Source organism: Biomphalaria glabrata, chromosome 9, assembly GCF_947242115.1.
Source record: "Biomphalaria glabrata chromosome 9, xgBioGlab47.1, whole genome shotgun sequence".
NCBI lineage: Eukaryota > Metazoa > Mollusca > Gastropoda > Planorbidae > Biomphalaria > Biomphalaria glabrata.
This window is the reverse complement of record NC_074719.1, coordinates 34522995-34536780: the sequence shown is the minus strand read 5'-3', so window position 1 is coordinate 34536780 and position 13786 is coordinate 34522995. Positions and strand designations below refer to the sequence as shown.

Genomic DNA, 13786 nt, shown 5'->3' with positions numbered 1-13786 from the left:
GCACCTGATTGGCAGTTACATCAAGACTTGCGATGTGAAACATAATTACATCCACATAACAGCGGTATTGAAAGTCCAAGACGATTAGTTACAGAGTAATCACAAGTAACGTCCGCAACACAGCGCGTAACAATAAATTTTACAGTTACTACATTACTCTCTAAATCCAGAGAAAAACTATCAAAATACTTAAGTCCGTCCTGGACCAGAAGATACTACTTGACTTAATGTTACAACTCTTCTAACAAACTCGCTACTACTAGGATAATACATAACTGCCTCATTCAGAGGACTCTTTCTGACTGAACTGACTTGACTGACTGAATTGACTTGACTTGACTGCAATGACTCAAAGTTAACTTTATTCATTCTACTTCCTGTTTTCTACATCAGGAATTCCACGTGTCTTTTAACGTCTTCACATGACGTGAACATTAAATCAGGCAATGTCAACTGAGACTGTGACACGGCCACCTTTCACTTTACCTTTATTTGTCAATCGTTTTTTCTTGAATACGAGTGTGTCATTTCTAACCCTATTTATTCTAATAAACGATGACTTCAGAAATACGCAACAGGGGCACAGAAATTACTAATGGTCTACAGCAATATGAATCAAAGTATCGTCTTCTGTACCTACTAGCAAAAGCCTATATTATTGATTTCAATTAATAAGCAAAAACCTTTTTTACATTATCTCTATATCTATAGATGTTAAATTTTTATTAGCGGCCCTTTGAAAGTGGAATGGACGCTATTGCCTTTGTGTGGTCTGTCTGTTCGTCTGTCCGTCCCGTTTAAATCTCAGAAATTGGAAGAAAAAAATGAAAATCGGACATCATGATATTTAGATCTAAGTTCTAATGCAACGGCTTCTTTCTTTTTTTTCCAAATGTGAAATTTAATTTTTAAAATTATCTATACAAGCATAATTTTTTTTAAAAATACACCTCTTTTTTTTTAATGAAAAACTTCAGGGGCGGTAAGATTTTTTTATTAAAAAAAAGGTCACAGACTTCTTCATTAATAACTCAAGCTTCATTCATAGGTTCGCGCATTGGTAAAAAAAAATGTGCACCTAAGGTCACAATGGTATCAATGAATTATTATAGAATATATTTTCCCATTTATTAGCTAACTCATGAAATGAAATACTGATTGAAATGTTTTTAAATGAAAATTTTGATACGAAATTTGCTTTAGTTGTAAGTTTAAAAAAAAACGAAATACTTTTATAGCGCGCAGTTTTGACATATCATCATTATACACTTGACAGTTTAAATAAGGCTAAATATATTTATTATATATTATAAATGTATTAAAAATCTTAACAAAATTTTATTTTTTGTGATATTATCTTATCTTCTGACAGCTTAGGAGTGCAGTTGTATATAATATAAATAAAAATAGCTGTATTACATTTATTAGTGAATTGTATTCAAACAGCATAGGGCACCATTACCAGTAGCATGAGATGATTAATAGTGGCTTAGCGATTCTTTTTTGTAATGTAAATAAAAATAACTATATGAAATATTGTTAAATTCACACTTTTTTACAATTATTTGATGGATTAGAGGATAAAAAAGCCAGAGTATGAAATGACCAACGGATGAGTGACCGAGGATGATGTGACCAAAGACTAAATGACCGAGGTTGACATAACCTGGTATAAAGTGATACTACAATAGAGCCTTTTTAGATTTTAGACTTAAAACCTCCCTCGACATTCGGATGAATCTAGCAATATCTGCAGCCTCATTCCAGCTGTTGTTCACTTACCTTGAGGTCATATATGAAGGTGTGATGCCAGGATATACACGGACGTTCATGTTAGAATTTTCTTCATGAATCAAGCTAACACCAAAGCTGCTAAACATGCCACATACACATAGTACAACAAAATATAACAACAAACAACATTTTAAAAAATACAACAACGTACCATAACATACGAAAACTGCATATCATAATAGTATAATATAAAACCTTACACAACAAAATACTCTCACAACAAACCTAAAAACCATGCACAATATTACCACAACTTAAATACCTTAACATTATACTGCAATTACAAATTAATACATTATACCACATTAAAATACCTTTAAAACATACCACAACAACATACAACAAAATACTGCAACGATAACATACTTTGTCAACATACCACCACAGAATGCAAAATTACATAGCATTAAAATGTACTACAACATAACAAAAAAAACATAACAACTATATGAAGAAAGTTTACATTAGAAACATAGAACAACAACAACATACCATTAGAACATAAACAAAAATTAACATTCTACAACATTATATAACAACATAACATGCAATCATAACATTATGTAACAAATTCCAACAACATTTTACCTCGAAATTATACAACGACATTATAGTATTCCAAAAAAAAAACAACAAGATACATTAACAATAAAAACTTAAGCACTTTAAGAACGTACCACAACAACATAAATTAACAACGTAACAAAACTACCAAAATTATATACCTTAACATAACAGCACAATGTAAAAAGTACATAGAACAACAACAAAACTTAACAATATAGAACAACATTATATAGCATCATATTACAACATATTACATTACAGCTTACATTAGCATCATATTATGATGAACATACCACAGAAAGATAACAACATACCCCCAACAACGTAACTATTTAACACACCATAATAACCTAGAAGGACATATTGCAACAACACCAAAACATGATTTTACAGTTTTTCTTTTGTAAATGTATTTATTAATCCTTTATTTAAAAGAACTCAACATTTGATCAGAAATATGAAAAGAAAAAATATTTATTACAAAACATTTTCCAAACCCCTAATAAATTCCTTAATACAAAGTAAGCATAATAAACATATGTATAACCCAAGCACCTCCTCGATTCTTTAATAATTAGTTACTTAAGGCGTGCTGTGAAAATAAAAAAAAATTGGTACACTTTACATATCAATATCAGGTGACCGAGCCTCGCTCGGATGAATAATTCGTTAAGGATGGATATATACCCGAAGTCATTTTGGGAATATTTTTGTAATTACGAAAATAAACGATCGGGTAAAGACTATCAATCCGAAGAGTTGCTTTTTCGTTCTGTCAGTTCTCAATATAATTGTACATGGCGATAGAATAGAAAGTCCCCCCAACAGTAGGCCTGTAGAAAACCACAGCTCACGTCTTAACGTTTTACATTGCTTCTTTCGCGTCAAACTATTGGGCTATTGTTGTAATTACGAAAATGAACGATCAGATAAAGACTACTAATCTGAAGAGTTGCGTTAGTGTTCTGTTAGTTCTAAATGTAATTGCACATGGCGATTAAATATAAAGTCTCTTAAGTCCTCCTATAGTCTAGACCAACCACATCTCATATCCGTCTTATAGTTTTACAACCCATCTTTTGCGTAAAACTATTGTAGGCCTACTATTATTGGCTTGGAAGAAAGTCTTTGCAGTGTTACTTCTCAGATGGTTACGTTCAGACATTTAATTATGGAATTAGTATACATTCATTATGGCTTTAGTACGAAACATCAAGTGACGCAAATCTCTACGTTATAGGGTAAAATAGGCACTTTGTGACAAAGTAAAATGGCAAATTTTTTCTTAATAGACTTAAATCATTGCATTAGTTTTCTAAAGAAACGTTTCCGTGGGGCACCTCTGTTACGCCGAAAAATATGTTCGTCCCCCATACGGGATACGTGCCCTGCCCAGCCTGACTGTGGGACTATAAGAAGTTCGCAAGTAAGGCGCAGAGAAGCTTTGTTATGACCATTTCCTTTGTTTTGGTACAGGACAGTAGACACCGAAGCATGAACACATGGTAATAATTCACCAGCAAAATAATAATAATAATAAGTCTTGTCTTCGAGTCCGAAAATTAATGAGGATTGAAGCAGTGACCTACATATTTTGCCACATACAGGGCAAGCATAACCATTGTCCGCTGTGATCGATTAAGATTTTCTTTTAGCGTCTGCGTCTGTCCTTGAAATAAAATGTATATATATATATATATATATAAATCCTATACTCTTAAGCGAGCAATTCTTGTATGTATGTATGTATGTTGTGATGTTGCTAGTTCAGGCTGTCTTGAAGTCAACCAATTACTCTGCAATCGTTTGGGTGTAATTGTTCGGGTGTATTACGTGTAGTTGACCAACAACACAAACAAGAACTGGCACATCGATTGTAACAGGTGAAGAGATGTAGTCAACGATGATGAACAAGTTAATATATATTTATTATGATAAAAGGCCACAGTAGAAGTCTCTGTCACTAAATACGTCGTTACCCTGGAATGTTCTAACGCTAACTGATTTTCCGGTCTCTAACCCAACATATCCCAAACGTCACTAGTCCCGTTCAATATGCGTCTACTATGGTGCGTCGCTAAATAACTAAAATAACTAACCTATATAAATAAGGTGTCTAACAGATTCCTCCCCCCTTTGAAAAAAAAAATATGTCAATATTTTTCCACTACTGTCAAGTCTTACAAGGGCATTTTCAATTTAAGGGGAAGACCACAAACATAAAATCTTGACATCTTCTTCTTGACATCTTCATCTTGACTTGACAGTTCCTCATATACATGTCAATGTTCATAACAGTTCATAACATTCCAAAATCATCTTCATTGTTACACAGTTCATCATGGAGGAAAATGTGGCATCTTATGGGCATGTCCTACACATCTCAAATGTTCTTCACTGGCAGTAATCTGATAAAATACAATATTTCAAAAAAACAATTATAAACTTTATTTACACATTCAATACATTTTTTCTTACCACCCTTTTATACGCTTTTGTCCATTTTTCTTTTATACTCACCCTTTTCCATAGAACTAACTTTCGTCAATGATATATGAAATGATTCACACAAAAAAAATATCCATACTTACTTTTAAATGCTTAACATCAACTTTACTTATCTCCCTTTTTCATAACATATAAATGGTGTCAATATATTAATATATATTACATACTCAATATAATCATAGTTTATTTACAAAAGTATTTCATTTCAATGTCATTCTAGACAATAGAACAGCTACAATATTCACAGATCCACTAATAGCTTTCACTTCAAATTTATATTCCTGTAGTGCTAAGAACCATCTATAAACACGACTGTTTTTCATGCTCTTTTGCTGTATATACTGAATAGGTTTATGATCAGTTAATAATATGAATTTCCTTCCTATTAAATAGCTCTCTAGCTTAGTAATTACCCATATTACAGCTAAGGCTTCTCTTTCAATGACACTATATTTTTTTTCTGCCTCTGACAATTTTCTGCTTACATATAATATAGGATGTAAGTTATCATAGTTCTGCATTAAACAACCACCAATAGCATTACCAGATGCATCAGTTGTGACATAAAATATTTTGTCTTTATCAGGTAGTCTTAATATTAGTTCATGACTAAAAACATCTTTAATTCTGTCAATAGCTTTCACACATTCCTCATTACAAACTACTTTTTGAGGTTTTCCTTTTTTAAGTAAGTCATTTAGTGGATTCACTATTTCTGCTAAGTTTTTTATAAACTTTCTGTAATAATTTACTATTCCCAATATGCTTTTAATTTGTCTTTTTGTTGTAGGTATTTCAATATTAAGTACTTTCTTTATGTTATCTTCAATAGGGCTAATCATGTTGTTATTTATTTTATGTCCTAAGAAAATTATTTCCTCCAATCCTATTTCTACTTTTTCTGCTTGAATTGTAAGTCCACTTTCTTTTATTATTTTGAATACTTCTTTTACATCTACCAAATGTTCCTCCCAACTATTATTAAAAATACATATGTCATCTAAATAGCAAATAACATTTTCTTTGTTTCCAATTATCATGTTCATCATTCTATTAAATGTGGCAGGTGCATTTACTAATCCAAAACTCATATAATTCCATTGAAAAATACCATATGGTGTTACAAATGCTGTGTAAGGTTTTGCATTTTCTGTTAAAGGTATTTGCCAATAACCTTTAGTTAAATCCAATTTAGTAAAAAATTTTGCTCCATTTAATTTATGTAAAATATCCTCTATATTTGGCATTGGATATGGGTCAAATTCTGTGATGTTGTTAATTTTCCTATAATCAATACATAACCGTATATCTCCATTCTTCTTTTTGGCTATCACAATTGGTGAAGCATAAGGAGATGTTGATGGCTCAATTATACCTGATTCTAGTAAATTGTCTATTTCTTTCTTTACTTTGTCTTGTAAATGTAACGGTATTCTATATGGCTTAAGCTTGATAGGTTTTGTGTCTGTTACTTTAATGTCATGTTTAATAATATTTGTTTTTCCTGGTATGCTGGAAAAAATTTCTTTGTATTCCTGTATTATTTTAGTTATGTCTTTTGACTTTTCCTTAGTTAGATTATTAAGATTAATCTTTTGCCAAGTTTGATTCTCTTTTGTTTCTATTACAGGTATTTCCTTAATATCATTTTCATTGTGATTTTCATTTGTTATTATCATCAAGCATTCTTCTCTTTCTGAAAATTTATTTTCTATTTCCTCCTGAATGTTTTGTATTAACTCATCTTCTCTATCATGATACAGTTTCAAATTATTTATGTGATATGTTTTAATTTTCCCATTTATTTCAATTTGATAATTCACATCATTAATTTGTTTTATCACCTTAAATGGACCTTTCCATTGTTTACCAATTTTATTTTTCAGGTCATTTATCAATATTAATACATTGTTTCCTACTTCTAGTGTTTTCAATTGTCTTTTCTTATTTAGATTCTCATGAGTACTTTGTTTGTACTTCTTATTGTTGTTATATGCTTGAGTCCATATTTCTTTCAATTCTGTTGTGATTGTTGTTTCACTGTCATTATTTAATTTATTCTCATTGTCTATTAGATTTTCTTTAAAAACATCTAATTCATCTCTGGGTTTTCTTCCATGTATTATTTCATATGGTGAAAATTGTGTTGCTTCATGGATGTTGTTTCTATGAGCAAATAGTACATAGTTAATGTAATGATCCCACTTGTTCTGATTGTTCTGAATTATCTTTGTTAGTGATCTTTTTAATGAACCACCATATCGTTCACATAAACCGTTACTCTCCGGGTGGTAAACCGAAGAGTATATGTGTTGTATATTGTATTGTTTAGTCCATTTCTTAAATTGTTCTGACTTAAACTGAGATCCCTGATCACTCAATATAATTTTAGGTATACCATGTCTTGTAATTACTTTTTGAGTTATGGCATTAATGATATTTTCTGCACTTGTATTTGATAATGGGATTGCCTCTGGGTATCTACTAAACATGTCTATTACTGTTAGAATGTATTTGTTATTATTTTCAGTTTGAATTAAAGGACCTATTAAATCAATAGATACTTTCTGAAATGGTGCTGTAGGTTCATCCATTTCTTGAATAGGTGCTTTATTCACTAGGCTTTTGTTAGATCTCTTTTGACATATGTCACATGAGTTTATGTATTTGTTGATTGTTGCTTTCATTTTGGGCCAAAATACTTGTTTTGACAAATTCCTATAACATTTCTTTACTCCCCTATGTGCTGCTAAATTATTATCATGTGTCATGATTAAAACATCTTTCCAATATTTCTGTGGTAAGACAAGTTGTTTTATTTTCTTGTTATCCTTACTTGTTTGTCTAAATAATATTTTATTCTCTATACAAAATTTCTCCATTGGATTATTATTGTTTTTATCTAATATTCTTGAATAAATTTTCCCAATAATATTGTCATTCATTTGTTCTAATGCAAATGTGGGTGTTGTTTCTTTTTCACTTTGAGATATTTGTGTTTCAAGACTATTTTGTGTTTCATTTTCTATCTCTCTTTCCTTAACATCTGTATTTTCTATTTGTATTACATTACTGGTTTCTTTTTCTTTATCATTACTTATTACATTTATTGTATTTTCCTGTTTCTCATCTTGTTTATTCATTGATCTTGTTATTACCATACTTGTTATATTTTGTGTTTCTATGTTTTCATGATTTTGTCTTATGTTTTTGTATTTGTTTTGCCAGTCTTCTAATTCTTTTCTTGAACATTCTTTAACTCCTTTTATGTTTCCTACTAACATATCATATCTCATTTCTGGTATTGCAATGCCATCACAATAACCAGTGAAAAATGGAGTTTCAATGTATACCCTTATAGCTTTAAATTCCCTTACAGTGCCATCTGCTAATTCTACTTTCTTAGTAAACCCTTTATACCAATGAGGTTTGACAAATTTAGTTTTTACTGCCAAAGTGTTACAACCTGAATCTCTGATTAATTCCACTGGAATTCTATCTACAAACCCTGGGTACACTGCAAAATTGTTCCTATTTCCTTCCATGAAATATACCCTATCTGTACCTTTATTTTTGTATTCCCTACTGTAACTCCTATTTCTGTAATTTTCCCTGTCATTCCTATCTCTACTCCTATATCTACTGTTATTTTGTTCATTGTATCTATTTCTACTTCCAGACCTACTATTCCCTCTTCTACAGTTAGCTGCTATATGACCTTTTCCTTGACATTTAAAACAGGTTATTTCACTATATTTTCTATTTCCACTATTTGATCTGTTTCTATTTCTACTTCTATCAACATTTTCTTTGGTGTATCCTATTAAATCTACTTTGCTCTTATCCCTATCAGAAAATGGTTTATTTGGATAGGCATTTTTGTATACTCTCATTATCTCTGTTATTTCATCTATAGTTTTTGGGTTTCTTTCTCTAATAAAAGATTGTAACTGAGGATCACATTTATTTACAAAGTTGTCCACTAGAATAAAATTTTTTAATCCTTCATAAGAGTTATTCACTTTTTCTAATTTTACCCACTTATTGAAAAAATCCTTTTCCATATTAATGGTAGTTTGGGGTTCTATTTCTAATGATGGTATATTGTCAAAATATTTCTTTCTAAAAGTTGTAGCATTATGACCATAGGCATTTAATAATTCTCTTTTTAAAACCTGATAGCTATCATCAATATGATGGTCATGATTTTGGCATATTGTTAGAGCTTGACCATGAACAAAGTCTATCAGTATTTCAGACCACTCTTCTTCAGGCATATTAAATGTAGACATTTTTGCCTCATATCTTTTCAGGAAATCACCAATGTCATCCTTCTGTTCATCAAAACTTTGTATCTTTCTCTTTAGCCATGTCTGTGAATTAGGGTTGTCTCTTTGAGTGGTATAATTATTTGAGTTATTTGTGTTATTTCTTTGTTCAGTTTGGGCTCTGGCTTGTGCTGCGTCCAATCTCATCTTCTCCATTTTAGCTTCATGCTCTCTCTGCCTTTCTTGGTCTTCTTTTTGCTTTTCATATTCTTCCTTTCTGATCCTTTCTTGCCTCTCTATCTCTTGTCTTTGATGTTCTTCTTGTCTTTCTATCTCTTCTTTTTCCCTTCTTATTTTATCTTGACGTTCCATTTCTTCCCTCACAACTTGCTGTACATAAGCGGCTAAGTCTTTTCCTTTTAACTCCATGGCCTTTCCATCCTGCATAGCTGTTTCCTTAACCTCCTTAAGGTCCACATATGATGATGTAGCCATTGTGTTTTATATTTTATATATATTTTTACTTAGCCTATATTGGTTATGGCTATACTTTAAAAGTTTTTACACACTTTTATACAAGTTTTAAGTGTTATGTCTCTATCTATAGATTTAGTAAATGTGTAAATCTAGTCTGAGTTATTATGGTTATATTCAAATCTGTATATTAGGTCCAGTATTACACACAAATTTAAATCTAGTATATTATAGTATGTATAATAATACCATTTAGATCTATAGTTATCAAGAGCACTATGACTTTTAGATCTAGTATGAATAACTATGATCAATTTCAAAATCTGGTATGACTGAAGTCACAGTGAAGTGTTTAGAGTAAATTCAAAGACTGTCTAGAGTCTAGATCTAGAGTAGATTATGGTTCTATTTAACCATACGAAACAAATATGTGTATACAGTGTCAAATATATCTTCAACAAGATATATATATATCTAGAATGTACTACCTTCATTCATCTTCCAATTAATAATATTTCAAATTAGAGTCTAGATAATTAAATTGTACCAAAGAGATGTACAACAATTTGCAGATCTAGATTTAGCCAGACGATAGTGTTTGACTACATAGCCAGTTTCGGCATTATTCTCATGGCAAAATCATATTTGATTTTAACCGCTCAAACTAAAATTATTTTAGTCTGATTCACAGTAAAAGAATCCTACCCGCACTTTCTATCATTAAGTGAAAAAAAAATACAGATCTAATTAAATTAATAAAAATAAATAATTTAAAATAATATACACAAATGAAATAATTAAATGAGACTATCGCTATGGGTTGGGATGTGACAATATGGCACACAATGATAACGTCACGAAGTAACCAGGCAACAACGGATATGACGTTTACACAAACAAAACAAATTACAACCCTAAATGTATAATATAGCTTTTCATCTAAATTACGTCTTCTACCCCGACGGGTTTTAAGGCGCACCACCTGATTTTACTCAGGCTAACGTACCAAATTTAGACAAAATCTATTTCTAAGGGCAATCTAAACATATACTAATAAGAAAAATGGCACTTAGCTTTTGATAAGAAAGATCCCTTTGTTCGGACTCCCGAATATGTTAGATCACAACAAATTCCACTGCCTCTCTTCCAGTTCTGACTCTGTTCTCCGGTGCTACCAGTATCCCACGTAATGCCACAGATGTCCTGATATGCCACAGCAAAATGTTCCAGTTTCTTCGACGACTGTTGATGACCGTATGTGTAGTTCCGACGACTTTGTGTACACAGTTACTGACGAATAGGTTAACGGTTCTTCTGGCGATGACTTGACCTGTGTAGACGACTACTGACAAACAACAGTCTCTTGACGGCAACTTGATCTGGACGACTGACGAATAACGAATTTCTTGACGATGACTTGATCTGGGCTGACGAATAACGGCTTTCTTGACGATGACTTGATCTGGGCTGACGAATAACGACTTTCTTGACGATGACTTGATCTGGGCTGACGAATAACGGTTCTCTAAAATAGTTCACTGCTTCTGCTGCTACTCTGGTAGTACGACGAAGTTTGCTGTTGTACTCTGCTTCAATAGACCAAACTGTCCAATGTAGACTAGGTGAGACCAAGGTCACCTCCGACGACGTTCCGTTACACGATTAACGGTTTTCAACGAAATTAAGTGGGTGTAGCTGTTTCCACAACTTCACTATCAGCACGTCTAGATATCGTCTAGACCAACGAATACTAGATAGATCAATGTTCAGTACTGATAAAGATTACTTCACTAACCTTCCAAAGGTTAAACACAGTGACCGTTATTAACGTGGCAAGCAACCGGTTCGATGAGCAAACTGCTCCACAAGAATCTCTCCAAGGGTAAGACGACAGAGCGATTTCGATTTAGTTAGCTACCAAACTTGTAGTACTCACAATACTTCTGACAGCGGGCAAACTGTCCTTCTCGAAACTGACGAGGTAAAACTTGATACTCAATGTGGCTCCTATGACGAAGAAAAAAAATATGTCCAACAGGTTCACTAACGATCTCTCACCCGTTATGAACGAACGGTTTCTCTGGTTGTAGGTCGATTCAGCATATGAAGATCAGGCTTTGATAATATACTGGTTAAGTAGACCAGACGTTGCGATGATTACTGCCCTGACGAAGGTCACCCTGAGTTAACGGCTCGTTGAACGTGCGATCAAACAGGCGATGACTGTATGTAGATCTAGAACAAAGTCACTCTGCGATGCTGCTGTGTTCAGCCGTACTCCGATGAAATCTTATAACTTCGAGTGCACGACCCTCACCTGAGTAAACGTTCTGCTTCGAGGTCCGGTTCGATGTTCGTCTTCAACAGGGGTCCGGCTTCGAGGTTCGGGGTCGCCACTGTGATGTTGCTAGTTCAGGCTGTCTTGAAGTCAACCAATTACTCTGCAATCGTTTGGGTGTAATTGTTCGGGTGTATTACGTGTAGTTGACCAACAACACAAACAAGAACTGGCACATCGATTGTAACAGGTGAAGAGATGTAGTCAACGATGATGAACAAGTTAATATATATTTATTATGATAAAAGGCCACAGTAGAAGTCTCTGTCACTAAATACGTCGTTACCCTGGAATGTTCTAACGCTAACTGATTTTCCGGTCTCTAACCCAACATATCCCAAACGTCACTAGTCCCGTTCAATATGCGTCTACTATGGTGCGTCGCTAAATAACTAAAATAACTAACCTATATAAATAAGGTGTCTAACAATGTATATATATTTATATGTATATATATATATATATATAAATTTTATTTCGAAAACGGCTCTAACGATTTTCTTTAAAATTTCAAGGTATGTGCATAATAGTGAGAAAAAAATTCTCAACTCATTGGCTACCTCGGGAAAACTCGAGGTCGACCGTTATATCGGTTTGAAAATGCCTCATTATCGAAAAATTAATTTTGGCTGCAATGTTTTATGAATGAAAATTTTCCATGACGTAAACGGGAAAAATGCTGCTTACGTCACTAGGCTTACCGCAGTACACTAAAATATTTCTTTGCAAACAAGAACGAGTTTTAAAGGATCAATAGACCTAATTAAACATTTGCGCACCATCTTACTGTAGTTTGATTTATTATAGAACTATGAAAGAAAAGTAATGAAATTAAATGTGCCGATATATGATTAGTTATTGTGTTTTAAGTGCTTAATAAGTTGTTTACTCTTTAATTGCGTAGAGCGGTGTAGATACCTTTTACATTGTTGTTTATTTTGCTGGTGACCTCCATCTGTTTCGTTCTGAGGCCGCATGCAACCGTGTGCTCTCTTCTATGTCAGCTATGTCAAGTTTGCGCCATAAACTGGTCTTTTAAGGGTTTCGGTGTTACGTCGACCACTTTTTAGCTCACCAAAAAAGACTGCCTTTGGCATGCGTTCGTCTGAGATTCGTCTCCCATACAGGATACTGCTCTGTCCAGCGTAACTGTCGGACTTAAAGAATTCCATCTATACAAAGGCCGAGGATACACATTTGAGACCAAAAGAAAATTTGCTGCCGAGGACAGACGCAGACGCTAAAAGAAAATCTTAATCGAGCACCGCGGACAATGGTTATGCTTGCCCTGGATGTGGCAAGATATGTAGGTCACAGCTGCAATCCTCATTAATTTTCGGACTCTAAGACAAGCCTTATTATTATTATTATTTTGCTGGTGAATTATTACCATGTGTTCATGCTTCAGTGTCTACCTCTCCTGTACCAAAACAAAGGAAATGGTCATAACACAACTTCTTTACGCCTTACTTGCTCACACTAAACATGATATCCATCTAGCGGTCAACGAGTTTGCGTACACTGCAGCCTCTTTTGATTTAACTATAAACTTCGGTAAAAATCTTGGAGTTAGGGCCAGGAGAGATCTGAATGGATGGATGTGTAAAAGCAGGCCATAGCACCACTAGGATGGATGGATGGTAAAAGCCGGTATGAGCTTCTTATACACCGACAGTCAGGCTGGGCAGGGCACGTATCCCGTATGGGTAACGAGCATATTGTTTGGCGTAACAGAGGTGCCCCACGGAAACGTTTCTTTAGAAAACTAATGCCATGATTTAAGTCTAATAAGAAAAAATGCGCCATTTTACTTTGTCACTAAGTGCATGTTTTACCC

General features: G+C 33.3%; 2 protein-coding genes and 1 long non-coding RNA gene across 5 annotated transcripts in view; all 3 read right to left on the bottom strand.

The window, feature by feature from the left end:
• Positions 1–379, bottom strand: part of LOC106061590 (uncharacterized) — a 51454-nt gene extending 51075 nt beyond the window's left edge. The window contains exon 1 of one of the 3 annotated variants that reach the window (XM_056039937.1): positions 5–379. The gene's annotated coding sequence lies outside the window, so the exon portion shown is untranslated. The remainder of the gene's footprint in view (positions 1–4) is intronic. The other 2 variants (XM_056039933.1, XM_056039946.1) reach the window with 2 other exon arrangements.
• A 2105-nt stretch (positions 380–2484) lies between these two features.
• Positions 2485–13786, bottom strand: part of LOC129928220 (chitinase-3-like protein 1) — a 28777-nt gene continuing 17475 nt past the window's right edge. The window contains exon 5 of the mRNA XM_056041481.1: positions 2485–2953. Within this exon, the coding sequence (XP_055897456.1) occupies positions 2944–2953 (10 nt within the window). The 3' untranslated portion in view covers positions 2485–2943. The remainder of the gene's footprint in view (positions 2954–13786) is intronic.
• Positions 4271–12376, bottom strand: LOC129928221 (uncharacterized). The gene is made up of 2 exons (XR_008779808.1): positions 10100–12376; positions 4271–4769 (listed from the first exon to the last, which is right to left on the bottom strand). It is a non-coding gene; the product is annotated as an uncharacterized LOC129928221 (long non-coding RNA).